The sequence below is a fragment of the Haemaphysalis longicornis genome, unplaced genomic scaffold, assembly GCF_048455015.1.
Source record: "Haemaphysalis longicornis isolate Haplotype H1 unplaced genomic scaffold, Haemaphysalis longicornis Haplotype H1 scaffold_9, whole genome shotgun sequence".
In the NCBI taxonomy this organism is placed as follows: Eukaryota; Metazoa; Arthropoda; class Arachnida; order Ixodida; family Ixodidae; genus Haemaphysalis; species Haemaphysalis longicornis.
This window is the reverse complement of record NW_027526460.1, coordinates 63,661,494-63,687,950: the sequence shown is the minus strand read 5'-3', so window position 1 is coordinate 63,687,950 and position 26,457 is coordinate 63,661,494. Positions and strand designations below refer to the sequence as shown.

The 26,457-nt window shown below is 47.6% G+C and overlaps 1 protein-coding gene across 2 annotated transcripts in view; it reads right to left on the bottom strand.

The window, feature by feature from the left end:
- LOC144151315 (uncharacterized) overlaps nucleotides 1-17,996 on the bottom strand; it is a 49,827-nt gene extending 31,831 nt beyond the window's left edge. Inside the window, exon 1 of one of the 2 annotated variants that reach the window (XM_077682321.1) lies at nucleotides 17,749-17,996. In XM_077682321.1, coding sequence (XP_077538447.1) covers nucleotides 17,749-17,868 — 120 coding nt within the window. In that variant the 5' untranslated portion in view covers nucleotides 17,869-17,996. Of the gene's footprint in view, nucleotides 1-12,254; nucleotides 12,564-17,748 lie in introns of those variants that run through there. The other variant, XM_077682320.1, reaches the window with a different exon arrangement.
- Between the last annotated feature and the right edge of the window lie 8,461 nt (nucleotides 17,997-26,457).

Genomic DNA, 26,457 nt, shown 5'->3' with positions numbered 1-26,457 from the left:
TTTGAAATGTAAAGTAAAGGGCTGTTGTAGTGGATGAACCCTGAAGGTGCTGAAGATGAGGTCGATGCAAGTTCCCCGGATGGTTGCGGGCTGCTTGTAATCACGGCCCGCCGAGACTCGCCAACGCACGCCGCCGCCGACGACGATGAAACGTCGAAGGCGCGTGAAGCGTGCTCGTCTCGTGCCGGCCCAGGAAGACACCGGCAACACTGTCGCTCCAGCAGCCCTTAAAAGGGAAGCGTGATAGTCTCGTGCCGGCCCAGAAAGACACCGGCAACACTGCCGCTCCAGGAGCACTTAAAAGGGAAGCGTGATAGTCTCGTGCCGGCCTAGGAAGACACCGGCAACACTGTCGCTCCAGCAGCCCTTAAAAGGGAAGCGTGATAGTCTCGTGCCGGCCCAGAAAGACACCGGCAACACTGTCGCTCCAGGAGCACTTAAAGGGGTAGCGTGCTCGTCTCGTGCCGGCCCAGAAAGACACCGGCAACACTGTCGCTCCAGGAGCACTTAAAGGGTAAGGCACCACAGGGCGTTCAGCAAGCCGAGCATGCGCAGTGTGGGTGTAGACGCCGCACGGTGGAGGGAGGGACATAGCCCAGACCATGAGATGCGTCGCATCTAAAAGAGCAGCACCCCGCTGGCGCTGTTTCCGGCAGGGGATGCGTGAGCACTGCGAAGACGGAAAATTTTGAATTGCATTGGACAAACATCCGTATTATTAGCCAAGAAAGGGGTGAGACAGGCCGGCGAAGAGCATGATGGGTGGTAGCAGTGAGGGGGTAACGGCGCCACAGTCCATTTTGGCACATCACTGCTCTGCACTTCCGGCGGCTTTCGCATTGAGTGGAATGGCTTTAATTTTTGCTTCACGAGCACAACGGAAGCAGCCCAGGGATTTTTCGAGGGTTGTATGATGTCGTCGCTCAGCATGTCGCCAACTTTCCTCCAGATAGCCTCACTGTCGCGGGAAGAGACGCGGTAAGGTGACTGTTGCATTGGTCGACCGCCCTTTTCCGTGATTATGCGGTGCTTCGCAAACGGCGTCATGTAGCTTCGAAGTACACAAAAAGCAGTCGCTGTACCGGGATAGCAAATCCCTCAGCGTCACCTGTTTCTTTTTTTTCGTCCTAGCTCCGGGTTCACGACGAAGAGGTGAGAAGACTTGCAGGCGGCATCAGATGCCCGCTGAAAGTCCGTCACGACGATCACGTCACTTTCTTCCAATATTCCTTCCACGACTGCAACAGACGCGCCCTTGTCTAGTGACGATATTCCTCGGTAAAATGCACGATCAAAACGTTGGTTTTTCTTTGCTTCAAGCGCACAACACCTCTTGCGACGGAGACGCGACGCTCCAGAAGCAAGCTCTGGTCGCTCTCCGCGATAACTTCGGTGTGAGGAGCCCCATCTTTGGCTTGGTTTTTGGGGCATGGTGCGATCGGCCGAGAAACTGATAGTCCTGGCCTGCAAATCGATAATAGCACCATTGTCGGTCAGAAAATTCATGCCCTGGATTACGTCGCCGGAGCAGTGAGGCCGTATGATGAACGCAGCAGAGTACTTGGAGCGGTCTATGGTGATGCGCGACGTACAGGTTCTACTAGGCGGAACGAGGTGGCCTCCTACTGTGAGTATATGCGGACTGCCCAAAGTTGTCATCACTGTTTTTCAGTTTCGACTCATATCCGCTCATCACTGAATATTCGGCTCCGGTGTCTATATATTCGCATTGACGTAGTCGCACCGCAGACCGGTGCGACTACGTCAAGGCCGTCTATCGATAGCCGCACATCAGAAGTTCTCATTTTCTAGTTTAAAGTTCAGTGGCACGTCGATAGTCGGTGGCTTCGTGGTCTCGTCACCATGGTATTCTTAAAAGCTGGTTTGGTCTCGTTGTGGAAGCGTCGCACCGTGGGGCTGTTGTCGTGGGGGGTGGGGGGTGTAGTCAGGCATACATCTGATCGTCGGGGTGTGGGAGCGTCCTGAAACTTGGTTTTCGTGTGTCGTTGATTCGTTGGAGGGGTTTTGTTTTTCCGCGGCGATGAAACTTCACCTCTAGAAGTTGCTACTTTTAGTTTCTTCTTCCTGGGCTTTCCACGTGCAGCCTCAGCGTTGTTGCAGCGGCTGGGCGACGTATCAGTAGAGAGACGGTGAACGGTTTGAACGTGCTGGACCTCGGCTGCTGCAGTTCAGATAATCAGATCTCTTTGTGGCGCTTTCCGAACAAAGTACGAGATGCGTCGACAGGGAAACATTGTATTCCGAGTCGCTTGTACGCGCAGCATCGGCCCGCTTCGCCGCAGCGGTGGCACAGGAGTCGACCGACGGTCGGGGGTTCGCCCCACGTGGGTCTTCCTTGGGGTCAAGTGTTGTATCGTAGGGGGTCGGGCAGTAGAACGGTTCCTGCTGACGAGTAACCGAAGGGCCGGGATGGTGCACAACCGCGGAGTACGCCATGGCTTGAGGCTCGCTGATTGGTTCCGTCAAACTACCAGCCCTTGTCGCCCTTCTTCGCGGACACGTCATCTAGGGAAGCGACTCGGGGTTGCGGCGGCGTTGCGAAACGTTTCCGTAGGTCTTCTCTGACTATACTGCACGGATAGTCCCCGCATAGTGTACCGGAGCTAATAGCGCCGGCACCGATCGTCTCCGAAACCAGCGCATTTACGGCGCGGTCTGCGGCATCGTGCGAATTTCGAGTGTTTTCTCCGTCGCGGCCGCCTCAGACGCCAATTCGGCCACCATCTTAGGGGGCTTACGGACAAGACGAGTGCACAGCTCGTGCTTCACCCGTCGCATCAAAAGCCGTGGTTTTTTAAGACGATGGTCTTTCTTGGGCTACTTAAGCGCAGAAATTTTCGTCTGTCTGTCTGTTTGTCTGTCTGTCTCTGACTCGATTCAGCCAGCCGGCCAAAGTGAAACGAAGTTTTCGCAATAGTCTTGTATACTCACAGCCAAATGTAAACGTCTAATTCCGGTTTTAAGTGCGAATGCACTTTATAAGCGACCCCAAACCTTCCACCGCCGCCGGCGGCGGCGGCGTCCGCAGTCCTCCTCTCTATATAAAAAAAAAAACAGCATCCGGCGCCAAGTTTCGATCCGAGGACTTTGCGGCCGCAGCGCGACGCTCTATCGACTAAGCCACGGACGCGACGCTGATATCAGTGTTAGTAACGCGCCTTATATCTTTAACGCATTCAAACTACGACGTCATCAGCGGCGTGCGTTGGCGACTCAGCGGCGTTATAGCGACTTGATAACTGCGTGGTGTACACGTGATACTACAAACCCGATGGAAGAGATGGAAGAGAAGGCGGCGAGGCGGTGGGCTGCGGGGGCCGAGCGCAAGCGCCGCTAGCGGGCCGACAACCGTGCATTCGCACTTCCACATTCTCCCCCTAGGGGAAATGCGGGGGAATTTTTTATGTCCATACTTGTCAACATTATTGAACAAGAACAAGACATTACGCAAAGATAAACAGAAAATACACAAGTGATATTTACAGTGTTTCTTCATGAAAAATTCATAGATGCTTGATTTTTGCGAAATGCAATACAACATCCACTGCAGAAAAAACTCACACTGTCGTCTGCTGTCGCCCGCGCCACTGTAGCTTCGGGCGGTATTTCAATAAATCAAGCTGCAAGAGTTACGACTGGTTCCCCTAGATAGGATCCACGTTCTGCTCGGAACGCACATGGACTAGGGCAACGCGGTACTATAAACGTTGAAGTAGGGCACCTCGATTTACCCTCCTCTCCGCCGTACGGGAGCGCAGGCATCGAGGCGCACGGCCTGCAGCAGTGGAACTCGGTAAATTTAAAATTGACTTGAGCGAACCTTTAGTTAGCGTGCTTACCTTAAGAGGAGCGCTACGATAGAGGAACAACCTGAGAATTGAGCGGGAAAGCAGAAGGACGCATTTACTTGGCAAATGTCGACAAAGACTACCGTCTTTTGTCGATATTTGCAGCGAAAGCAGCAGATACGTGGCCAATTTTTTTCTTCCGTTATTTTCTTGTCCGCACGACGAAACAATCTCTTCATCCAGTCAACAAAGATCACCACCCCCTCGTTTTGTGTTGCGTTCGCATCCCAAGCAAATCCGCAGCTCGTTCCTTTCTCACGACGGTAGTGAAGGCCTTAAGTAACTTGCCCATAAATTGAGTCCAGTTGGTCAGGAAACTCTTGTGGTTCTCGAACCAAGTTCGAGCTCCGTCTTGTAAGTAGAAGACATGCCGAAAGTTTCTTTTTCTTCCCACCTGTGGAAAGTTAGGACGCGTTCCAGCCTCTCCAACCATTCTTCTGGGTATTTAGCAGGGGCTCACCAGAACGATGGTGGCTCCCGGGCTGTTGCAAGACGATTGTTGAAGTCTATTCTTGCACCATGGTGTTGGTTGCAGTGGTTTTGTCTTAGGTGCTTTGGCAGAAGGCCAAACTCAGGCGGTAAACCTTGCAATCAGCGGCTGGCTCACGCCAGCGGCTGGCTCGAGCTGGCCCGAACTTAATTAGGGTCTCCCAATGCAACGGGTACTAGGAGTATTACCCGTTATATCAGGAGGCCCTAACAAAGTGCACGCTAATCAAATAGGTCAGCTGTTCGAAAATCCCCATACGATGTTGACGTCCTCAAGAGCTAACATCACATCAAACGCAAAAAAATGTCGCATTTCAGGGGCGTAGCATTTTATATTTATTACCATTGTATACCCGCGAGAGGTGACACCTCCAGGAACAACCGACCGAAACAGGACTTAAAACGACAAGAAGGCGGATTACATCAAGGCGGCTCCTATCTCGAGCGGACTGCCAGGAAGATCAGTCACTTAGGCTACATTGTGTTTGGTCCTGCGCAATGTGCTTCTGGGAATCCTAACAGGCTCGTAGTTATAATAGATGGAATGCAAGAAGCCTCTAAATTCAAAAAGTGGTTCAGCCCCTTGTGTCACATTTCAAGTAAAAAATCTCAGTGATAATCTTTTGTCACGTAAAGTCGCCTCAAGTCGCTTTGGCATTAGCATAAGAGATACCTTTTTTGCGCCCAGCTTTATTGCACAGCCCTAGGGTTCGGCAAAAGAATGGACCTACGTTTGCCGTCATGCAGATAAGCCAGAATACTAAGAAATTCTACTTCAAAGCCAGTCGTTTCAAGTTCTGCCGTGTTTGTCAGAATAAATGGGGATGGAAGTTCAATTCGAGGCTCAGGGTGCTGAGGTAGACTATATTTCGTCCCCAAATGCCTGCTATTAACACAAGTGAGTTATTAGTAGCTTGTTTACAGGAACTAAATATTCTGATCCTGAATATATATATATATGTGTGCTAAAGGTGGCGCTAATCCCCATTTTTAACAACTTTGCGCTTTTTTTTATATAAAACGTCAGCGGTTGCCTAGTCAGGTGCACGTTATGCTCCCCTGTTCAAAATAAAGATCTCAATTTCATCTTCCTTGGCACCATCAAGTCATGCCGAGAAACGAGGCGTTTTTTAGTGATAAGTAAACATGGCTGGCCTTTCTCTCTCCCGTTTCCATTTCATTTGGGGGGGGGGACGGGGGGACGTAGCCATTGCATCACAAAGTATAAGCGAGGCACCGGTGTTGTCTAAACTGTTGGCGCTAGGCGCTCTTACGCTGGCAACGGTGAATATTACGTCTCCAAGCCATCGCCACCTCTAACAACGTTTCTCTGGCCGAGAACGCTGACTTGGCCGTTTATTTGTCAGTGCAGGAACAAGAAATTCTTTTAAAAGCTCGAGCGGCCGGTGTGCCTTCCCGCCTACACCAGCCATCCAGACCCCTTGCAGCCGGCCGTGAGCGAAGCCCCTTCTCAAGCGACAAGCGCCATTTGGAATATCGTGTAAGCGCGACGGCCCGGTTGAATGCGAACCTAGCGGTGTATAACACTACTCTCTGCCCGGCAGCCGCGTTGAGTAGTCCTCGCGGGCCGGGGTCTCCCGTGCCCAAATATAGCGAAGGTAGAGCTGAGCGACGCACGCTTTACGGATTGTTTATAACAGCGGCTTGGGGCGAACGGAAGAGTGCAAGATCGGGTCGGTCGGCTAAGCACCTGCAGTAAGTGGGGTATTTTTCACGGGCGATTCAGTTCAAACCGGGCGCGGGCACGCTTTACCTATAGCAACGTCTGCGCGCTGAAAACGCCAGGTTATAAGCTCAGATGGGTCACTTAACCAACTGCTGTGCATCTTGTTCTTTTTGCCGCTTCCTGACGGGGTTATTGCAGGCCGAAGCTAGGGCGTCCACCACCGTAGGGCATTAAATTCACTAATTGCACACCATTGCTTCTCCGAAAATAACTGGAAGCATGATGGCTGACTGAAGCGTGAGTTATGCAGCCTGTCTCGCAATGTATAAAAGTGGTAGTCTGTGTATTTTATGTTAGATTAGCTCACGGAGAGTTTTGATTTACATTTATTTCGCATGCTCAACCTCTTAGGAACTGTTAATTTTAGAGAAGCGCTTCTGGATGCTTCTAAAGTGAGCTCTCGCCATGCACAACTTTTGTGACGTAACAAACCGTGGTACCCAAAACCGTGCGGGATGTCCACACCTGTCTTCACGTTTCTGGCATTTTCTGCCGTATTAAACAAGTGCTAGTTGCGAGAATGGTTTCTTTAGATACTCGGAACTGTAATCTACCGAGGCCGGCCAACCTGATTACCCGCTTTGGTGTCATTTTAACGCGCTATCTGCGCCTTCGTCTAATTCATCTTTTCCAGCACTCCGCACTTTCTGCTCAGGATGTTCACAGTTTAGCCCCGGAGGCCATTAACGGCCGTCATCCCAGTTGACGCAACAAGCTGCGGCTTTCGAAACCCCTGCTTTCATTAGCAATGAATTGCCACTGCTGTGTACACAGACGTATTACCCTTCAGACATCCACGAACTTTAAGGGAAAGCACTGATTCTGAGAGGCAAGTGCTCTGGAATCATCGGCTTCGATCTTAAGCATTAATCAGGGCTTGTAGAGTTTTCCGAATATGTTCTCTACGAACATCACTGTAAATATGTAAAACGTGTGGGGATACTTGGACCAGGTTTCTGCATGCACCTGTGAAATTGTGCTAAAACATCAAGAAGTCTATGAGACACCTACATAAAGTTCTATAGATGTCTAGCAAACAGTGTTTAGACGGAGCAAGCATTGCATCAGACAGTTACATGACCACTTCAAGGGTTGCGCAAATTCCATGCCAAGACCTCTCCTAGAGGCTTGATCATCTATGAGTACACGCCTTTAAGATTTTTCCTAACCCTTATAGCGTTTGGTGTGTTATAAGAAGCTGTTTTCCCGCTGGCAAATCAACCATTCATGGCTTTATAAATGCAAATGGCACAGCAAATTTTAGGTCACAAGGGGAATCTCGCTTCGATGGTGGAGTAAGCTGATAACTTTCTGCTGAATAGCAGTTACCGCGATTCTTTAGGACCTCGTTTTACCGATTTATTCTAGTGCTACGAAAATCGCCTCAGTACTGATTTCGTTTGACTGGTAGCCGGCCGGGTTTTTCCTAGGCCTTCTCTTGGATTGGGATTCGCGAAAAGAATTTGTAACATGGCATGCCAATTGCCTGCGTATCTCCGGCAGATAGTTCTGTAGTTTCAACGCAGCCGTCTGTTACCCTGGCTGTCTGTCTCAACTTTGTCGGCATCCATAATGCTCACATGCACGAACCTCCGGATTTGGTCGGCTCCTATGTTCGTTGCTGCTGCTATAATCTACATCGTATCTTTTGATAGGGAAGATCATGCATTACGCACCCAGCGCGGCGCTGCCTATGAAGTTCAGTGACATCGAACAGAGCGCCAGATTGGTACATTGCGAGCTTTCTATTAGCCATTTTTTGCACAATATTTTCACACCACACCAACAAATTTTAGATGTGAATTAGCTTATGGTCGAGCCTGTTCCCTTCGCCGTTGTGTGGGCGCCGTTGTGCGGCATCCACAACCCACTGCGCATGCCTGCCCAGGCACCACTGATGATGACTGTGGCAGGATGCCCCTAGGGATTGGCCAACCAAACAATCCATCACGAGATAGCTTCGTGTTCAATTACCGTCGTAATCTTCCCGTAGGGGAACCCTGAGTACCACACCCCAACTGCGCATGCCTGGCCAGGCACTGCTGATGATGATTGTGGCAGGATGCCCTTAGGGATTGGCCAACCAAAGAATCCATTACGAGATAGCTTCGCGTTCAACCACCGTCGTCATCTTCCCGTAGGGGAACCCTGAGTAGTATGCGAGGCATTCTTCCTCTCCTCTCCGACGCTCCTCTCCTCTTCGGCATTCCTACTCTTCTCTCCGGGATTGTGCAACGAATGGCAACACCTGCGGCTCCGCGCGCGATAATGCGAGCAGCTTAGGGGTAGAAACGCGACGGTAGCCGCTGCATACTCCGCTGGGGGCGCCACTGTAGCTCCGCGGTATAAATGACGCGCGCGCGCGCTCCGCTCCCCTCATTCTACTCCCGCAAAGCCGCGATCGAACTGAAAACTAATGGGAACTTGAGTCGACCCCATGGCTGCTTCGCATACTACTCAGGGTTCCCCTACAGGAAGATGGGGAAATTCTTTTCATCGCCTTATCCTCCCCTTAAATGTATTTTGCTTTCAGACCACGTGGCCCAGACCCATGGTCATTTAAGACAATGAACATTTAAGGACCAAGCGTCTTGAATTCCATGAAAGGTTCCACAGCTTCAGGATGCCTTTTCGCCACGCAAAAACCACTGCTTGCTTGGCTTTACTAAAAACCGCCTGCACGGAAGATGTTTTCATTCTTAGTCATTTGTTACGTCCTGTATACTGCTGTGACGGCAGTTTCATCTTGTTTCATCTTCGACCTGCATGATCTCCCTAGATACACACTTGTTCATAAAAAAAGAAAAAAAATGACCTGAAAAACAGAAGAGTGGGCTACACTGCGTCTATATTTTACAATTTCAACATCTAGTAAATGCTTACTTAAACGGATACCGGGCTGGTAACACTAAGCTCCAGAGAATGCTCCAGAGAAAGCTCCAGAAGCAGCGGTGGCGTAGAGGTAGAGCATCCGCCTCGCGTGCAGAAGGACTGTGGTTCGAATCCTGGTGCCGGACAATTCCCACCGGATTATAAAAACCCGCGTATTGATGGAATTGCAGAATGGGGCTTGGGGTGTGGCCTGACCCTCGCGACCATTGCCGGTAACGCACTCCCTCACCAGAGCAGGATTGACCACCCTGGTGTAGTAACGGCCACAACCTCCCATGAATACGCCAATTAACCCACGGCCCTCAGTCTCCTGTGGCTGCGAAGCAACTGACCACAGCGGCGGTCAGACCTGTGACGCAGCAGAGGGTGATAAGAATACCTGGACCCGGACAGGCCGCCATTGGAATCTGAAGCTGGCAACGTTTAACACGAGAACCTTATCTCGCGGAGCGAGTCTAGAGGTGTTGCTCGAGGAATTAAAGGGCATTAAATGGGATGTCATAGGGCTTAGTGAGGTTAGGAGGACAGGCCAAGCCCTTACGGTGCTGAAAAATGGACACGTCCTATGTTACCGTGATCTAGTGGACAGAAGAGAAGAACTGGGAGTGGGATTTCTAGTCAATAGAAGCATACCTGCCGACATAGAATACTACAGCATTATCGAAAGGGGAGCAGGTGTACAGCGTATACCGTAGTAATGGGAGACTTTAATGCTAAAGTAGGCAAGAATCAGGCTGGAGACAAGGCAGTTGGGAAATACGGTCTGGGCTCCAGAAATAGCAGGGGGGGGGGGACCTACTAGTCGAGTTCGCAGAACGGAATAACCTACGCATCATGAGTACCTTCGTCTGCAAATGGGGGAGCCGGAAGTGGACGGGGAGGAGCCCGAATGGGGAGCATAAAAATGAAATAAACTTCATATTATGCGATACCCCTGGCGTCGTGCAGGATGTGGAAGTGCTCGGAAGGGTAAGGTGTAGTTGCCACCATAAGGTAACATCTCGAATTAGGCTAGACTTGAGGAGGGACCGTAACAAGCTTGTACGAAAGAAGACGGTTAATGAGCTAACAGTAAGACGTAAAGTAGAAGAATTCAGGATCGTGTTGCAGAACCGATATTCAACTCTTACCGAAGAAGCAGAGTTTACGACACAGGAAGCCAGCGACAATCTTACACGCATTATCACGGAGTGTGCAGTAGAAGTCGGGGGCACGATGGCTAGACAGGATACTGGTAAACTTTCACAGGAGACGAAAGATCTAATTAGGAAACAGCAAACCATAACAATCTCCACCCCAGCTGACAAAATAGAACTCGCGGAGCCTTCAAAGTTAATCAATAGGAGTAAGAAAGCTGACATCAGGAAGTATAATATGGAGAGGATCGAATAGGCTGTAAAGAATAGAGGTAGCCTGAAAGCAGTGAAGAGGCGTCTTGGCGTGGGGGAGAATCAGATGTATGCACTTAAAGACAAGCAAGGCAATGTCATCACAAATAGGGATGAAATAGTCACAGTAGCAGAGGAGCTCTATAGAGATCTGTACAGTAGCCGGGACATCCAGGATAATGCTGAACGAGAAAGTTGTTCAGAGGAGATAGACATCCCCCCAGTAACGACAAAAGAAGTAAGGAAGGCTTTGAAAGAAATTAAAGGGGTCAAAGCACCTGGTGAGGATCAGACAACAGCCGACCTCTCGAAAGATGGCGGAGAAATTGTACTTGAATAACTGGCAAACCTGTATACGCAATGCCTCATGACCGCAAGTGTACCGGAATCTTGAAAGAACGCGAACATCATCCTAATCCATAAGAAAGGTGACATGAAGGACTTGAAAAATTACAGGCGGATTAGCTTACTGTCCGTCATCTACAAGGTACTTACCAAGGTAATCGCTAACAGAATTTCTGCAACATTAGATTTCACTCAACCTAAAGAACAAGCAGGGTTCAGCAAAGGCTATTCAACAATGGACCATATTCACACGATCAATCAGGTGATAAAGAAGTGCGCTGAGTATACTGAACCCTTGTATATAGCCTTCATAGATTATGAGAAAGCATTTGACTCGATCGAAACCTCAGCAGTCATTCAGGCATTACGGAACCAGGGTGTAGATGAGCATTATGCAAGAATACTAGAGGATATCTACAACGGGTCCACAGCTACCAACATCCTTCATAAGGAGAGCAGTAAAATACCTATCAGGAAGGGCGTTAGACAAGGAGACACAATCTCCCCAATGTTATTCACAGCATGTTTACAAGAAGTATTCAGAACATTGGATTGGGAACAGTGGGAGTAAGGGTTACTGGAGAATACCTGAGTAACCTCAGATTTGCTGATCACGTTGCCTTGTTAAGTAACTCGGGGGAGGAATCGCACAGCATGATTACCGCACTGTACAAACAGAGTAGAACCATGGGCTGAAAATTAATATGCAGAACACTAAAGTAATGATCAAAAACCTCGGGACAGCCCAGCGGTTACAGATAGGTGGCGAGGCCATGGAAGTAGTAAGCGAATATATCTACTTAGGCCAAGTTGTGACCCCCGATCCCAACCATGAGGCAGAGATAATTAGAAGGATAAGAATGGGGTTAAGTGCATACGGCAGGCATTCTCAGATAATGAATTGCAGCCTACCATTGTCCCTTAAGAAGGAAGTGTATGTCAGCTGCTTCTTACCGGTACTCACCTACGGGGCAGAAACTTGGAGGCTCACTGAAAGGGTTCAACTTAAACTGAAGACGACTCAGCGAGCATTGGAATGGAAGATGATAGGTGTAACATTAAGGGACAAGAAGAGAGCGGAGTGGGTCAGGGAATAAACACGTGATAAGAACATATTAATAGAAATTAAGATGAAGAAATGCGCGTGGGCAGGGCATGTAATGCGAAGGCCGGGTCACCGTTGGTCATTAAGGGTATGAGAGTGGCTCCCTAGAGAAGGCAAGCACTGCAGGGAGCGGCAGAAGTTGGCAGAAGTTTGCGGGGATAAATTGGTCACAGTTAGCACAGGACCGGGGTAATTGGAGAATAATGGGAGAGGCATTTGCCCTGCAGTGGGCGTGGATAGGCTAGTGATGAAAATCAAAAACGCCCGTGAGTACAAGATTTCGGCGCACGTTAAATTAATCCGGAGCCCTCCACTATGGCACGCCTCATCGCCTGCGTGGCATCGGTTCTTTAAACCCTACAATCACTCAAGATAAATATCTGCGAGGAATTTTTGAAGGTCCAATAAACTTTCGTTACCTTCCATGTGTCTACTTCGTCGTAGGTGAGCTGTCGTGGGCCCCCAGGAGACTCCAGTTCTGCGAATACTTGAACTCCCCTCCAGAGAAGCAATACGGCAAAGGCTGCCAGTGTATTCATTGTAGAATTGCGGCAAGCAGAGCAGCTAATACCAATTAAACCAACTTTCTTCACTCTAGTGGGCTCGATCCACGGAGATGCGTTTTATCGCGCGGGCGGCTTCTAGCTTTGTGTACTGGATGGCCGGAAAAAAGTTCGTTTTGACAGGTACACGTCAACTGGGAGCATCCAGCAGGGTGGCAGTTCTGTATAACTCATATATGCAGGCAAGTGCAGCGGTACATTCTCCTGCGCCGTTTTCAGTCAAAACAGCAGGACTGACAAGAAAGTTCACCTGTGACGAGCACGTCGGCATTGTAAAAACAATATTGTGCTTGAACACAGTCGCAGAAAAAGTGTTTCTCACCTTTCATAAAAAAAAAAGATCTGTTTGACTGAACAGCCCTTCACTTATGTCCAAATCTACAAATAGACCTGACACAGGGATGCTCGTGTCACTCATGCGTCAGACTGTTTCGTGACCCGCAATTCCTGGTCTGTTGGCTAGTGTTTTATTGCGCATGTACATGTACTGTACGTGGCGGGCAATTTGTCAAGCTGTGCGAGTCATCCGCAGTTGTGAATGCCGAATCAAAGCTCCAAAAAGAACTCCGACATAGAATTAGTTTTGGTTGGCTAATATTCCGCAAACACTCCGAAGGTTTAACGGTGCGCTATATCATTCAGTACAACAAAAAGCATACAACCAATGAGTACTCCCGTTAAAAGCCTTTTAGCAGAAAGTTCAGGAGTTAGAATGCACTTCAAAATACCTGTGTAGCGCGAGGGGTCATGGAAAGGTAAATGATAGGAGTTTGATTGATTGTGGGGTTTAACGCGATGACGCAACGCAGGTGATGAGGCGCGCCGTAGTGAAGGGCTGCGGATTAACTTTGATCACCTGGGATCTTGAACGTGCGCCGAAATATCGAACACACGGGCGTTTTTGCTTCGCCTCCATCAGAAAAGCGGCCGCCGCGGCCGGGAATCGGACCCGCGTCCTCGTGCTCAGCAGCACAACTCCTTAGCCACTGAGCCACCGCGGCGGGTAAATGATAGGAGTAGCGCTGGTGGGTAGATAGCGATCGTCTGGAAGAACAAAGAGAAGTGGGGTGAAAAATACCGTACCTCGATTTTTTTTTTAAAAAGAAGTACAGTTCGGAGTACACATGATGCGCAAAACTTACAATCGGCAAAGCACAAGCGTAAAGGTGTGGCCACCGAAAGCCTGACCTGGAAGATATTAAATACGAAAGAACAATGAGATATGAAAATATGGTGGGAAACATTTATTTAAGTAGCGCCGGCTAAGAACCGTGGAAAGACAATGGCTCAGTGCGACAGTTTTTCCTAATGCAGAATAACATACAAAATACACTAGACAATTTGGCATAAACGTTACAAACATTTATTGTGTTACAATTAAAGCTACGAAAAGGGTTTGGCTGGTCCGCGGCATTCACACGTGATGTTTGATTAATATGACAACGGGCGATGCAAATAATATTCAAAAATGCTACGCGCATATCAACTTGGCGTCTACTGTGGTGTTTACTTTTCCTCGACGGAACTAATAAAGCAACCTTGTTTTTTTTTTAAAGAAATACCCGTAAGTAAAGTGTCTCGAATGCACGAGATTATTCCCCGCGTTACGGCTACACGTATCAACACAGGGAATGGGAACTATTTTTCTGACAAAAAAGGCTTCACACATTTTGTTGTTTTGATTAGCAGTGTCCAGCACTCTCCTTATTCGGTGTGCTAGCAAACAATTGAGTGTGATTGCCACGGCGTCGATCGCTGGGGCGAAAAAAAAACCTCACAACAAAGAAGATATTGTCAACCTTCACGCAATATTTGATTATGCGTGAGCCTATCTTTGCCTTTCGCTGGTGATGAGGCAGATCAAGAGCAAATATATTATTAAGCACGCTAGCGAAGGCATTGAATTGCGCGTCCTGCACGGGTGACCCAACGTCACTAAAATTTCCTAGACAGGAATTATAGGTACGTTGTTACAGTGAAACGTGAAGAAATAAGTTCACGTACCCTGATGTACCTGTCAGGCTAATGAACGCACTTCAATTGTGGTGGCGTGCGAACACGTAATATCTGCACACGCAAACTTTGCAGTGCTACACATTAAACAAGCATCAGCCTTCCAGACGCGGCAATCGGCGTGACGGGCATTTACCGTCACGTCACCAGCATTTCTGTGCCGAAAGTTTTAGTATGTGCTTTTCGCGTGACGCATTCAATCTTTCAAAGAAACTTCTCTTGGAAACCAGTGTCACCGTTTCCTGACGAGGATAAAAAATTGGCCGCGTATCTGCTCCTTTCGTTGCAAATGTCGTCAAAAGACGATAGTCTTTATCGACTTTTGCCAAGTAAATGCCTCCCTTCGCTTTACCGCTCACCTCTAATGTTGTTCCTCTTGCGTCGCGCTCCTCCCAAGGTAAAGACACCAAAGGTTTGCTTAAATCATTTTAAATTTCCCGCGTTCCACTGCTCCAAACTGGGTGTCTCGATGCGAACGCTGCCGTACGGCGAAGACGCGCTTTAATCGAGGCACCCTACTTCAACGTTTATAGAACCGCGTTTCCCTACTCCACGTGTGTTGCAAGCAGAACGTGGAAACTATCTAGTGGAACCTTGCGTAACTGTTGCCGGTTGATTTCTTAAAATGGCGCCAGAAGCTATATTGGCGCTGGCGACAGTAGGCGATGGCGGAGTGAATTCTTTTTTTGCAGTTGATGAAGTATTTAATTTCGCAAAAGTCAAGCAGGTTTGATTTTTTATAAAGGAACGCTGCAAATATCACTTCTGTATTGATTTGTTGTCTCATATTTGCGTAATGTCTTGTTCTTCTTCAACAATGTTGACAAGTATGAACATTACACCGGACCAAGACGGGTAGATTTAGCTGTGACTATATAAGACTATTGCGCAGGCATTGTTTTGCTTTGGCCGGGTGGCTGAAGCGAGTCACAGACAGACAGACGGACAGACATACAGACACACAGACAGACCAAAATTTCTGGGTTTAAGTAGCCCAAGAAAGACTATCGTCTTTAAAACGAGCGCTGGCAGTCTGGCAACCCGTAGATACGCCATGGTCTCACGAGTCATGGAGGAAGAAAAAGTTAAGAGACGGCGCCACCGGAGAAACGTGAAGCCTATGCATAAAAAGTAAAATCGAAGTCGGCACAGGGCATCACTGCACCACGTGACCCCTCCGCGCCGCCGTGTGAGAGCGCGCGGTGGGGTTTATGGGCCGCTGCGCGCTCTTCAATTTCGTCTGCTCGAAACTACTCTGCGGCCCGTTGTCGCGAAGCCTGCTATATGATGGTTTTTTTAAGTGCGAATGCACTTTATAAGCGACCCCAAACCATCCACCGCCGGCGGCGGCGGCGGCGTCCGCAGTGCTCCTCTATATTTAAAAAAGAAACAGCATTCGGCGCCAGGTTTCGATCCGAGGACTTTGCGGCCGCAGCGCGACGCTCTACCGACCAAGCCACGGACGCGACGCTGATATCGGTGTCAGTAACGCGCCTTATATCTTTAACGCATTCAAACTACGTCGTCAGCGGCGTGCGTTGGCGACTCAGCGGCGTTATAGCGGCTTGATAACTGCGTGGTGTACACGTGATACTACAAACCCGATGGAAGAGATGGAAGAGAAGGCGGCGAGGTGATGGGCTGCGGGGGCCGAGTGCAAGCGCCGCAAGCGGGCCGACAACCGTGCATTCGCACTTTCACATTCTCCCCCTCGGAGAAATGCGGGGGAATTTTTTCCCCACGGCTTTGGTCTGCACTCCCGCCTGCACGCACGCGGGCATGAGATCGCCGAGCAGACGAATACAGGAAGGACGGGGAAAAGCAACCGCCAACCAAACACGAGAGATGCGGTGGAGTCGGAGACCGCCGCCGCCGCCGGCCCAGCCGACCACAGAGATCACGTGCTGGGCCGACTCCGGCAGCTCGAGAAAGAGAAACGGCGGAGGGAGCGGCTTCAACAGCGGTGGGCTTGCGAAGGCTAGCTGCGTGACGTCATGCCGTCTCCTAACTTTTTCTTCCTCCATGTCTCAGTGATCCACCGAAAAACCGCCATCTTGGATTGCCTTGCGCGCCGCCTACAGCTCAAACTTCTTTACGAATAGTTTCAAAGCGAAGCTTGAGTGTTCTCATTGATGGCGTCTGTAACAGGAAAATGCCCTGCAAGAAGGCAAAACTTCTCTGACAATGATGATAAATACTATATGATAAAGAATACTAGAGGATAACTACAATGGATCTAGAGCTGCCATCGTCCTCCATAAGGATATCAGTAAAATACCTATAAGCAAGGGCGTCAGACAAGAATACACAATCTCTCCAATGTTAGTCACAGCATGTTTACAAGAAGTATTCAGAACGTTGGATTGGGAACAGGTGGGAGTAAGGGTTAATGGAGAATACCTCAGTAACCTCAGATTTGCTGATGACGTTGCCTTGCTAACTAACTTGGGGGACGAATTGCAAAGCAAGCTTTCCGCACTGGACAAACAGAGTAGAACCGTGGGCCTGAAAATTAATATGCAGAAAACTAAACTAATGATCAAAAACCTCGGGACAGCCCAGCGGTTACAGATAGGTGGCGAGGCCATGGAAGTAGTAAGCGAATATATCTACTTAGGCCAAGTCGTGACCCAGGATCCCAACCATGAGGCAGAGATAATTCGAAGGATAAGAATGGGGTGCAGTGCATTCGGCAGGCATTCTCAGATAATGAATGGCAACCTACCATTGTCCCTTAAGAAGAAAGTGTATGACAGCTGCTTCTTACCGGTACTCACCTACGGGGCAGAAACTTGGAGGCTCACTGAAAGGGTTCAACTTAAATTGAGGATGACTCAGCGAGCACTGGAATGGAAGATGATAGGTGTAACATTAAGGGACAAGAAGAGAGCGGAGTGGGTCAGGAAATAAACGCGTGATAAGAACATATTAATAGAAATTAAGTAGAAGAAATGGGTGTGGGCAGGGCATGTGATGCGAAGGCCGGGTAACCGTTGGTCATTAAGGGTATCAGAGTGGCTACCTAGAGAAGGCAAGCACTGCAGGGAGCGGCAGAAGTTGGCAGAAGTTTGCGGGGATAAATTGGTCACAGTTAGCACAGGACCGGGGTAATTGGAGAATAATGGGAGAGGCATTTGCCCTGCAGTGGGCGTGGATAGGCTAGTGATGAAAATCAAAAACGCCCGTGTGTACAAGGTTTCGGCGCACGTTAAATTAATCCGGAGCCCTCCATTATGGCACGCCTCATCGCCTGTGTGGCATCGGTTCTTTAAACCCTACAATCAATCAAGATAAATATCTGCGAGGAATTTTTGAAGGTCCAATAAACTTTCGTTACCTTCCATGTGTCTATATCGTCGTAGGTGAGCTGTCGTGGGCCCCCAGGAGACTCCAGTTCTGCGAAGACTTGAACTCCCCTCCAGAGAAGCAATACGGCAAAGGCTGCCAGTGTATTCATTGTAGAATTGCGGCAAGCAGAGCAGCTAATACCAATTAAACCAACTTTCTTCACTCTAGTGGGCTCGATCCACGGAGATGCGTTTTATCGCGCGGGCGGCTTCTAGCTTTGTGTACTGGATGGCCGGAAAAAAGTTTGTTTTGACAGGTACACGTCAACTGGGAGCATGCAGCAAGGTGGCAGTTACGTATAACTCATATATGCAGGCAAGTGCATGCAGAGGTACATTCTCCGGCGCAGTTTTCAGTCAAAACAGCAGGACTGACAAGAAAGTTCACCTGTGACGAGCACGTCGGCATTGTAAAAACATTATTGCGCTTGAACACAGTCGCAGAAAAAGTGTTTCTCACCTTTCATAAAAAAAAAAGATCTGTTTGACTGAACGGCCCTTCACTTATGTCCAAATCTACAAATAGACCTGACACAGGGATGCTCGTGTCACTCATGCGTCAGACTGTTTCGTGACCCGCAATTCCTGGTCTGTTGGCTAGTGTTTTATTGCGCATGTACATGTACTGTACGTGGCGGGCAATTTGTCAAGCTGTGCGAGTCATCTGCAGTTGTGAATGCCGAATGAAAGCTCCAAAAAGAACTCCGACATAGAATTAGTTTTGGTTGGCTAATATTCCGCAAACACTCCGAAGGTTTAACGGTGCGCTATATCATTCAGTGCAACAAAAAGCATACAACCAATGAGTACTCCCGTTAAAAGCCTTTTAGCAGAAAGTTCAGGAGTTAGAATGCACTTCAAAATACCTGTGTAGCGCGAGGGGTCATGGAAAGGTAAATGAAAGGAGTTTGATTGATTGTGGGGTTTAACGCGATGACGCAACGCAGGTGATGAGGCGCGCCGTAGTGAAGGGCTGCGGATTAACTTTGATCACCTGGGATCTTGAACGTGCGCCGAAATATCGAACACACGGGCGTTTTTGCTTCGCCTTCATCAGAAAAGCGGCCGCCGCGGCCGGGAATCGGACCCGCGTCCTCGTGCTCAGCAGCACAACGCCTTAGCCACTGAGCCACCGCGGCGGGTAAATGATAGGAGTAGCGCTGGTGGGTAGATAGCGATCGTCTGGAAGAACAAAGAGAAGTGGGGTGAAAAATACCGTACCTCGATTTTTTTTTAAAAAAGAAGTACAGTTCGGAGTACACATGATGCGCAAAACTTACAATCGGCAAAGCACAAGCGTAAAGGTGTGGCCACCGAAAGCCTGAACTGGAAGATATTAAATACGAAAGAAGAATGAGATATGAAAATATTGTGGGAAAACATTTATTTAAGTAGCGCTGGATAAGAACCGTGGAATGACAATGGCTCAATGCGACAGTTTTTCCTAATGCAGAATAACATACAAAATACACTAGACAATTTGGCATAAACGTTACAAACATTTAATGCGTTGAAATTAAAGCGACAAAAAGGGTTTGGCTGGTCCGCGGCAATCACACGTGGTGTTTGATTAATATCACAACGGCCGATGTAAATAATATTCAAAAATGCTACGTGCATATCAACTTGGCGTCTACTGTGGTGTTTACTTTTCCTCGACGGAACTAAAAAAGCAACCTTGTTTTTTTTTAAAGAAATACCCGTAAGTAAAGTGTCTCGAATGCAGGAGATTATTCCCCGCGTTATGGCTACACGTATCAACACAGTGAATGGGAACTATTTTTCTGACAAAAAAGGCTTCCCACATTTTGTTGTTTTGATTAGCAGTGTCCAGCACTCTCCTTATTCGGTGTGCTAGCAAACAATTGAGTGTGATTGCCACGGCGTCGATCGCTGGGGCGAAAAAAACCTCACAACAAAGAAGATATTGTCAACCTTCACGCAATATTTGATTATGCGTGAGCCTATCTTTGCCTTTCGCTGGTGATGAAGCAGATCAAGAGCAAATATATTATTAAGCACGCTAGCGAAGGCATTGAATTGCGCGTCCTGCACGGGCGACCCAACGTCACTAAAATTCCTTAGACAGGAAATTTAGGGACGCTGTTACAGTGAAACGTCAAGAAATAAGTTCACGTACCCTGATGTACCTGGCAGGCTAATGAACCCACTTCAATTGTGGTGGCGTGCGAACATGTGATATCTGCACACGCAAACTTTGCAGTGCTACACATTAAACAAGCATCAGCCTTCCAGACGCGGCAATCGACGTGACGGGCATTTACCGTCACGTCACCAGCATTTCAGTGCCGAAAGTTTTAGTATGTGCTTTTCACGTGACGCATTCAATCTTTCAAGAAACGTTCTCGTGGAAACCAGCGTCGCCGTTTCCTGATGAAGATAAAAAGGAGCGCCGCCAGTCTGGCAACCCGTAGATACGCCATGGTCTCTCGAGTGTTCCACCGAAAAACCACCATCTTGGATTGCCTTGCGCGCCGCCTACAGAACAAACTTCTTTACGAATAGTTTCAAAGCGAAGCTTCAGTGTTCTCATTGATGGCGTCTGTAACAGGAAAATGCCCTGCAAGAAGGCAAAACTTCTCTGACAATGATGATAAATACTATATGATAAAAAATACTAGAGGATAACTACAATGGATCTAGAGCTGCCATCGTCCTCCATAAGGATATCAGTAAAATACCTATAAGCAAGGGCGTCAGACAAGAATACACAATCTCTCCAATGTTAGTCACAGCATGTTTACGAGAAGTATTCAGAACGTTGGATTGGGAACAGGTGGGAGTAAGGGTTAATGGAGAATACCTCAGTAACCTCAGATTTGCTGATGACGTTGCCTTGCTAACTAACTTGGGGGACGAATTGCAAAGCAAGCTTTCCGCACTGGACAAACAGAGTAGAACCGTGGGCCTGAAAATTAATATCCAGAAAACCAAAGTAATGATCAATAACCTCGGGACAGCACAGCGGTTTAAGATAGATGGCGAGGCAGTGGAAGTGGGAAGCGAATATATTTACTTAGGCCAAGTTGTGACCCCGGATCCCAACCATGAGGCAGAGATAATTAGAAGGATAAGAATGGGGTGAAGTGCATACGGCAGACATTCTCAGATAATGAATTGCCGCCTACCATTGTCCCGGAAGAAGAAAGTGTATGACAGCTGCATCTTACCGGTGCTCACCTACGGGGGCAGAAACTTGGAGGCTCACTAATATTGTTCAACCTAAATTGAGGACGACTCAGCGAGCATTGGAATGGAAGTTGATAGGTGTAACATTAAGGGACAAGAAGAGAGCGGTGTGTGTCAGGGAGCAAACTGGTGTTAAAGACATATTAGTAAAAATTAAGAAGAAGAAATGGACGTGGGCAGGGCATGTAATCCGAAGGCAAGATAACCGCTGGTCATTAAGGGTAACAGAGTGGATCCCTAGAGAAGGCAAGCGTTGCAGGGGGCGGCAGAAAATTAGATGGGCAGATGAGATCAAGAAGTTTGCGGGGATAAATTGGTCACAGTTGGCACACGACCGAGGTAATTGGAGAATAATGGGAGAGGTCTTTGCCCTGCAGTGGGCGTAGATAGGATGATGATAATGATGATGATGCCGATGATGCCGATGATGATGATGACGAATGTATGGTAACGTTCCTGTTCTTCGCCTGCACTCCGTCAACACCACTGCATTCCAATCCTTTCTCCTACAGCTATTGTCATTCCGTACGCGTTGCCTTTCCGAATCAGTTCTAAACAATAGTTTCTGCACTGCAATTATTACAAAGTAATTAGTGGACCAAAAAATAATCTTTAAAACCACAGCTTTTTTTATTAAAGTGACACGTACAAAAAGGAGCTCGATTACTGCCCCATTGAAGGACAGCCGCGGCATTCAGCAATTTTGTAAAAGCAGCGCGATCAAATGCAAACGCCACGCCGTCGTGCTCTGGCAAAATAATTAGCCGGGAAGGAAGTACACCCAGAATTTGGCTAAGTATTAGGATCTCATCATTCTATTCTTCCCTTTTCACGTCCGTAGATTTGTCAGGCTAGTAGTCTTACATGACCCAGAGCCTTTGAAAACAAATTCCTGCATTGACGTCTAGAAAATGTTACGTACACATCAGTTCGAATGCCTGAAAGTTGACGTATAAATAAACATAATAGTACTTGTGGAAACTGTGGACTTGAGAACAGCGTTCCCGATTAAGAACAAAGAGAAGTGATGTCAGCAGCATTGCACGCTGTACCAACGTCACAACGCGCGGCGCCCCGGTGCCCCGGTCAGGCAGTGAGTGATGAGCCGTGTCAATAATGGTGCCTGTCCCGGACATTTGTCGCAATACCTTCGGGCTCACCGCTCTTGTACGTCTACATGCTCGTGCCGCCAGGTCATGGCATCATCAACAACCCCTGCTACGAGGGCATTTTGTTTCGGAATGTCGAGAACACATCTTTTTCTGTCTACTGTTTGGGAGCCGAGCCCATTTCATTTCACTCAATTTTGCAAAAGAACTTCTGCACTTATACCCGTGCCGCGCGTACACGACAAATGATATTACGTGCTTGAGAACTTAAGTTTTAATGCAATTTATCGCTGTTACACGCAAAAATAAAATGTCATTCGCCCTAATGTCATTTTTGGTTTAAGGAGTTCGCCGCAACTTATTCGCCTTTTCGAACGCCTTAAATCTGCCTACTCTCGAACGCGATGGGTACCAAATGAACCAACAAAACTCTCGGCACCATGGTGTTGACGCATAAACGTAGTTGAACTTCGAAATTAGGTGATTTTTTTGCGCCGTCTTGGCGGCGAAGTTTCGAAAAAGACGAAGTTCACCAAAACACCGGCGAAAGGCAGAACGTCACGTTACTCGTCGCTGTGATTTTTTTTTTTTTTTTTTGGATTTGGCTACGGCTCGCAGGTGACGGCAACTGCTGAAGCCACACTTTTAGAAACAGCTCACACCACGTTTTCGAAAGCACTATTTCTCGTAACGTTTTATTTCGCAAAAAACATTTTAAACGTTTCTAAGGTTTTTTGTCGTTTCTCTTTTGACTTCTAAAATGTGAGTACATTTCTCTTTTTGGTACTTATCACCATCATGCCTAACGCATTTAATGCCTTTTTATTGTAGCACGGCACGTCCAAATTATGTCATTCGGTATCCTAAGGCCTTAAACACCTAATGTCATTTTTCGTGCACGTGTTTCACGGGTATTACTCGAATTACTTAGCGGGGCTAACTGCATTGCCAGCGCTACACTGAATGGCCGGTGCGCGCGTGTGAGGTCGATATGTTATTGTGTTAGCAATTGTCACCTTTTGGGGAGCATCTTAGGGAAGAGCAAATTCTCTGTCACTAACCTGGGACCAAACCGGTTGGTCCTCGATACCCAGTTTTCGCCGGTAGCAGCGCAGAAAGCGCAGAAAGTCACCTGGTAACCGAAAACAACACGTATCCGGAAGAAGGTGTGTGTTCTGCTATGCCTTTCAGTTGTTGCCCCGAAGGCAGGCGAAGGATTTTCCGTTCCTGTGCTGGTCGAAGTTAAGTGGAGGGCCACGTGTGCTGTGAGGCCGTTGAGAAGGCGGGTAAATTTTTTACTGACCTTCACTCACCGTAAGATTAACCGCCCAGTCCGGTTACTCTGCCGCTTCTAAGGTCTTGTCAGTCGCAAAGTGTTCCCGCATTAAGTAAGCACCCGGCAGGTTGTCGTCGCCCGTTCATTGCAGTCCGCATATTATCTGGCTTCAAATGCGCTGAAAAAATAGGCGCGAAAACGTTGCTGATATCGTGTCAGAGAATCACGTGACGGCATAGACCTGTAAACAGTGTAGTAGTTTGTTTACGAAAAATACCTGTGCCGTATTTACGAAGCCTGTCTCACTGATCAAACGCGGCGACAGCTGTTGTTCCGTCCCATCCGAACCTTTTCGGGTGCAACGGCACAACACGTCCTCGCTATTGCGCGGTGCTGGAGCGCGTTATGTTCACCGTCGCGTTGACCTGTACAGCCTGTGAATTGTGTCTGTGTCTCATATCAGGGCAGTAATTCCTTTGAAAACTGTTTATCTGCACTGAAGTGCTCCTTGGCTAATTTGTTGAAGCAACTATTTACCATAACGAATCCTTCAGTTTATCGTCGATCACACCCAGCACGCTGGCACACGAGCACGCCTTCAGGACCCCCTAGCCCGCATGGTTTGGAAAACAATAATTTGTTGTTTTGAGGGGTATCGCAGAGAAGTGAAACAAAAAGCAGAAATTCATAATCCCAACCTGTCAATGGCTCCGGCGAGCTGGCACCCCGGCGCTCTAGCAAGGGGGCACGAGCTTGAAACTTGCTGCTAAATTATTGTTAACAATGTCCTGTATACTGCCAACTAAGACACCGTAAGGAAAATGCCTGGCCTGGTGGTATCCAACTACATTTAATAAGAGCTCACAGTGGCAGTGGATGGTAATTTCGAAGTTAAACACTATATTTCTCAGAAGTGTTTGATACTTTTTTATAAGCGTACTTTTTATAGGTTTGATATCGACATTTATTCACTGTTTTACTGTATCATTATGTATTTAATTTTTATTTATTGAATAATTAACTAACTAATAATTAATAAATAATTGATTGATTGATTGATTGATTGATTGATTGATTGATTGATTGATTGATTGATTGATTGATTGATTGATTGATTGATTGATTGATTGATTGATTGATTGATTGATTGATTGATTGATTGATTGATTGATTGATTGATTGATTGATTGATTGATTGATTGACTGACTGACTGACTGACTGACATGCCCATTGATTTACCTCGGGTTATGAAGCACGTCGTAGTGCAAGTCTAGGGATTAATTTTCTCTTCCTGGATATCTTGAAAATGAGCCCAAATCTGGACACGGCGCTTTCGTTATTCGCTTCCACCTGCTCCCGAGATATCCCTCGAGGAAAGAAGAATTACAAACGAGATGCAAAATTCCAGGCATCCGCACTGCTTCTCCGCTAGCGCCATAAGTTATCGCGTATGCAATTTGTCGCCATGCCGCCTTTTGCTTTTCCTCTACACAAAAGTATTGCCTGCCTTTAACGTCATCCAACTTGTGGACTTTGTGCAACAATGCTGTCTTAATTTTTGCGAGGCAAAGCTTCCGTCCTTAAACGTCATAGCGGTGCGAAAACATTTACAAATGTTTTAAATAAAACTACGGCACTCTCAGGGGCGCGTTCATACACACGCACTACATAATTATGCACTCGGGCTGTGAATGGAATTATTGCGACTCGGTTTTTGAGCAGTGCGCACCTGGCAAGTACCTTCAAATGCACAGGAAAGAACGACGGCGGACGCTCAGAGCGACAAAAGTCGATCGAAATCCAGAGATCACTTTTAGGCGGCACTATGCGAGCCCGTACGATACCACACTTATTGTTTAGTGCATACAGATTCAGTGCCAGTAGCTTCTGCGCGAGAAGCGCCATGTTCGACTCCATTGTGTCTTCGTACACCGACTTGACTGGAAGAAGGCATGACGAATGCCCTCTTCTTTGCGTCACGCCATTGTTAGTCCCTATGAGCTGCGTCCGCCTAATGGCATAAGGCTTACTTTTTGTAATATGCGGGGCCTGTGATGCACGTGTGTTCTGATTTAAGATTAACCCTCCATGGGATGGGTACGTATGCTCGTACGCTTTTCCGTAGGTGCCCACTTGAATATTTTACTTAAGAAATTGTTTAACGCACATAGAATGGCCACTGTTCAGACTTCGAGAAGACCAAGATGAAGCTGGAACCTAGCTCAGCAGACGCATAGACGCAGAACATGAAGACGACCACGCGAAGCGTCAAGATGGCAGCATAGATGAATGGCTCTCTGTACATAATGTGAATATATTTGCTTTCAAGACGAAGGCCTGTTCCCCTGCCTCCCTGGACGTTCTTCGACAACCACCATTTGTTGTTCAACTAGAAGCTTAGATGGCATTACAATTCGCAAATAACAGTTGTGTTTTCTTGGCTTTACTATAATGCTCACTATTTGCTAATACCATAGAATTTTTCCTGGTGACCTACTTTGTAGACATTATTCGCAACTAACGTTCTGATGCTGAACATTGGTTATCGGCTGAGTCTTGCTCCTGCAAACAAAATTCGCAAATTCGCAAATTCCACCAGTGCTTGGGCTGTTTATTTTACGGCATTAAGCTGTTGCATCCACTTTTTTGTGGGAACATTGCATCCCTTGTAATATATTTCAGCGTAAGTTGGTTACAGCGAAAGCTGATCGACATTGACACTGTTTTAGATACAATAGCTGCGTTTGGATTATAACAAAATACTCCTGAGCTCGAAATGGTCACTGAATGAATAGTGCGTTAACCAATATGCTCTAAAGCAGAGTGGAAAGCCGGGCTAGTTGAAATGGTCCAAGGCTGGGACGGTGCACAAAAAACCGGACCAAAGAAAACACGCAACGTTGTGTGTGTTCCCTTTTCGGGTCCGGGTTTTTTATTTTTCGCGCAGTTCCAGTCATGAAAAATATACTCTGTAGACTTTCACTGGAAATGTTCCAACCATTACTGCGTCCGATTCCTTGAATAAAAATACTGACGAGTGATCGGAATAAGGCTCTAGTTTCCTTCAAGGACGGTGAAATCTATTCTTTAGCGCAAAAGCTTG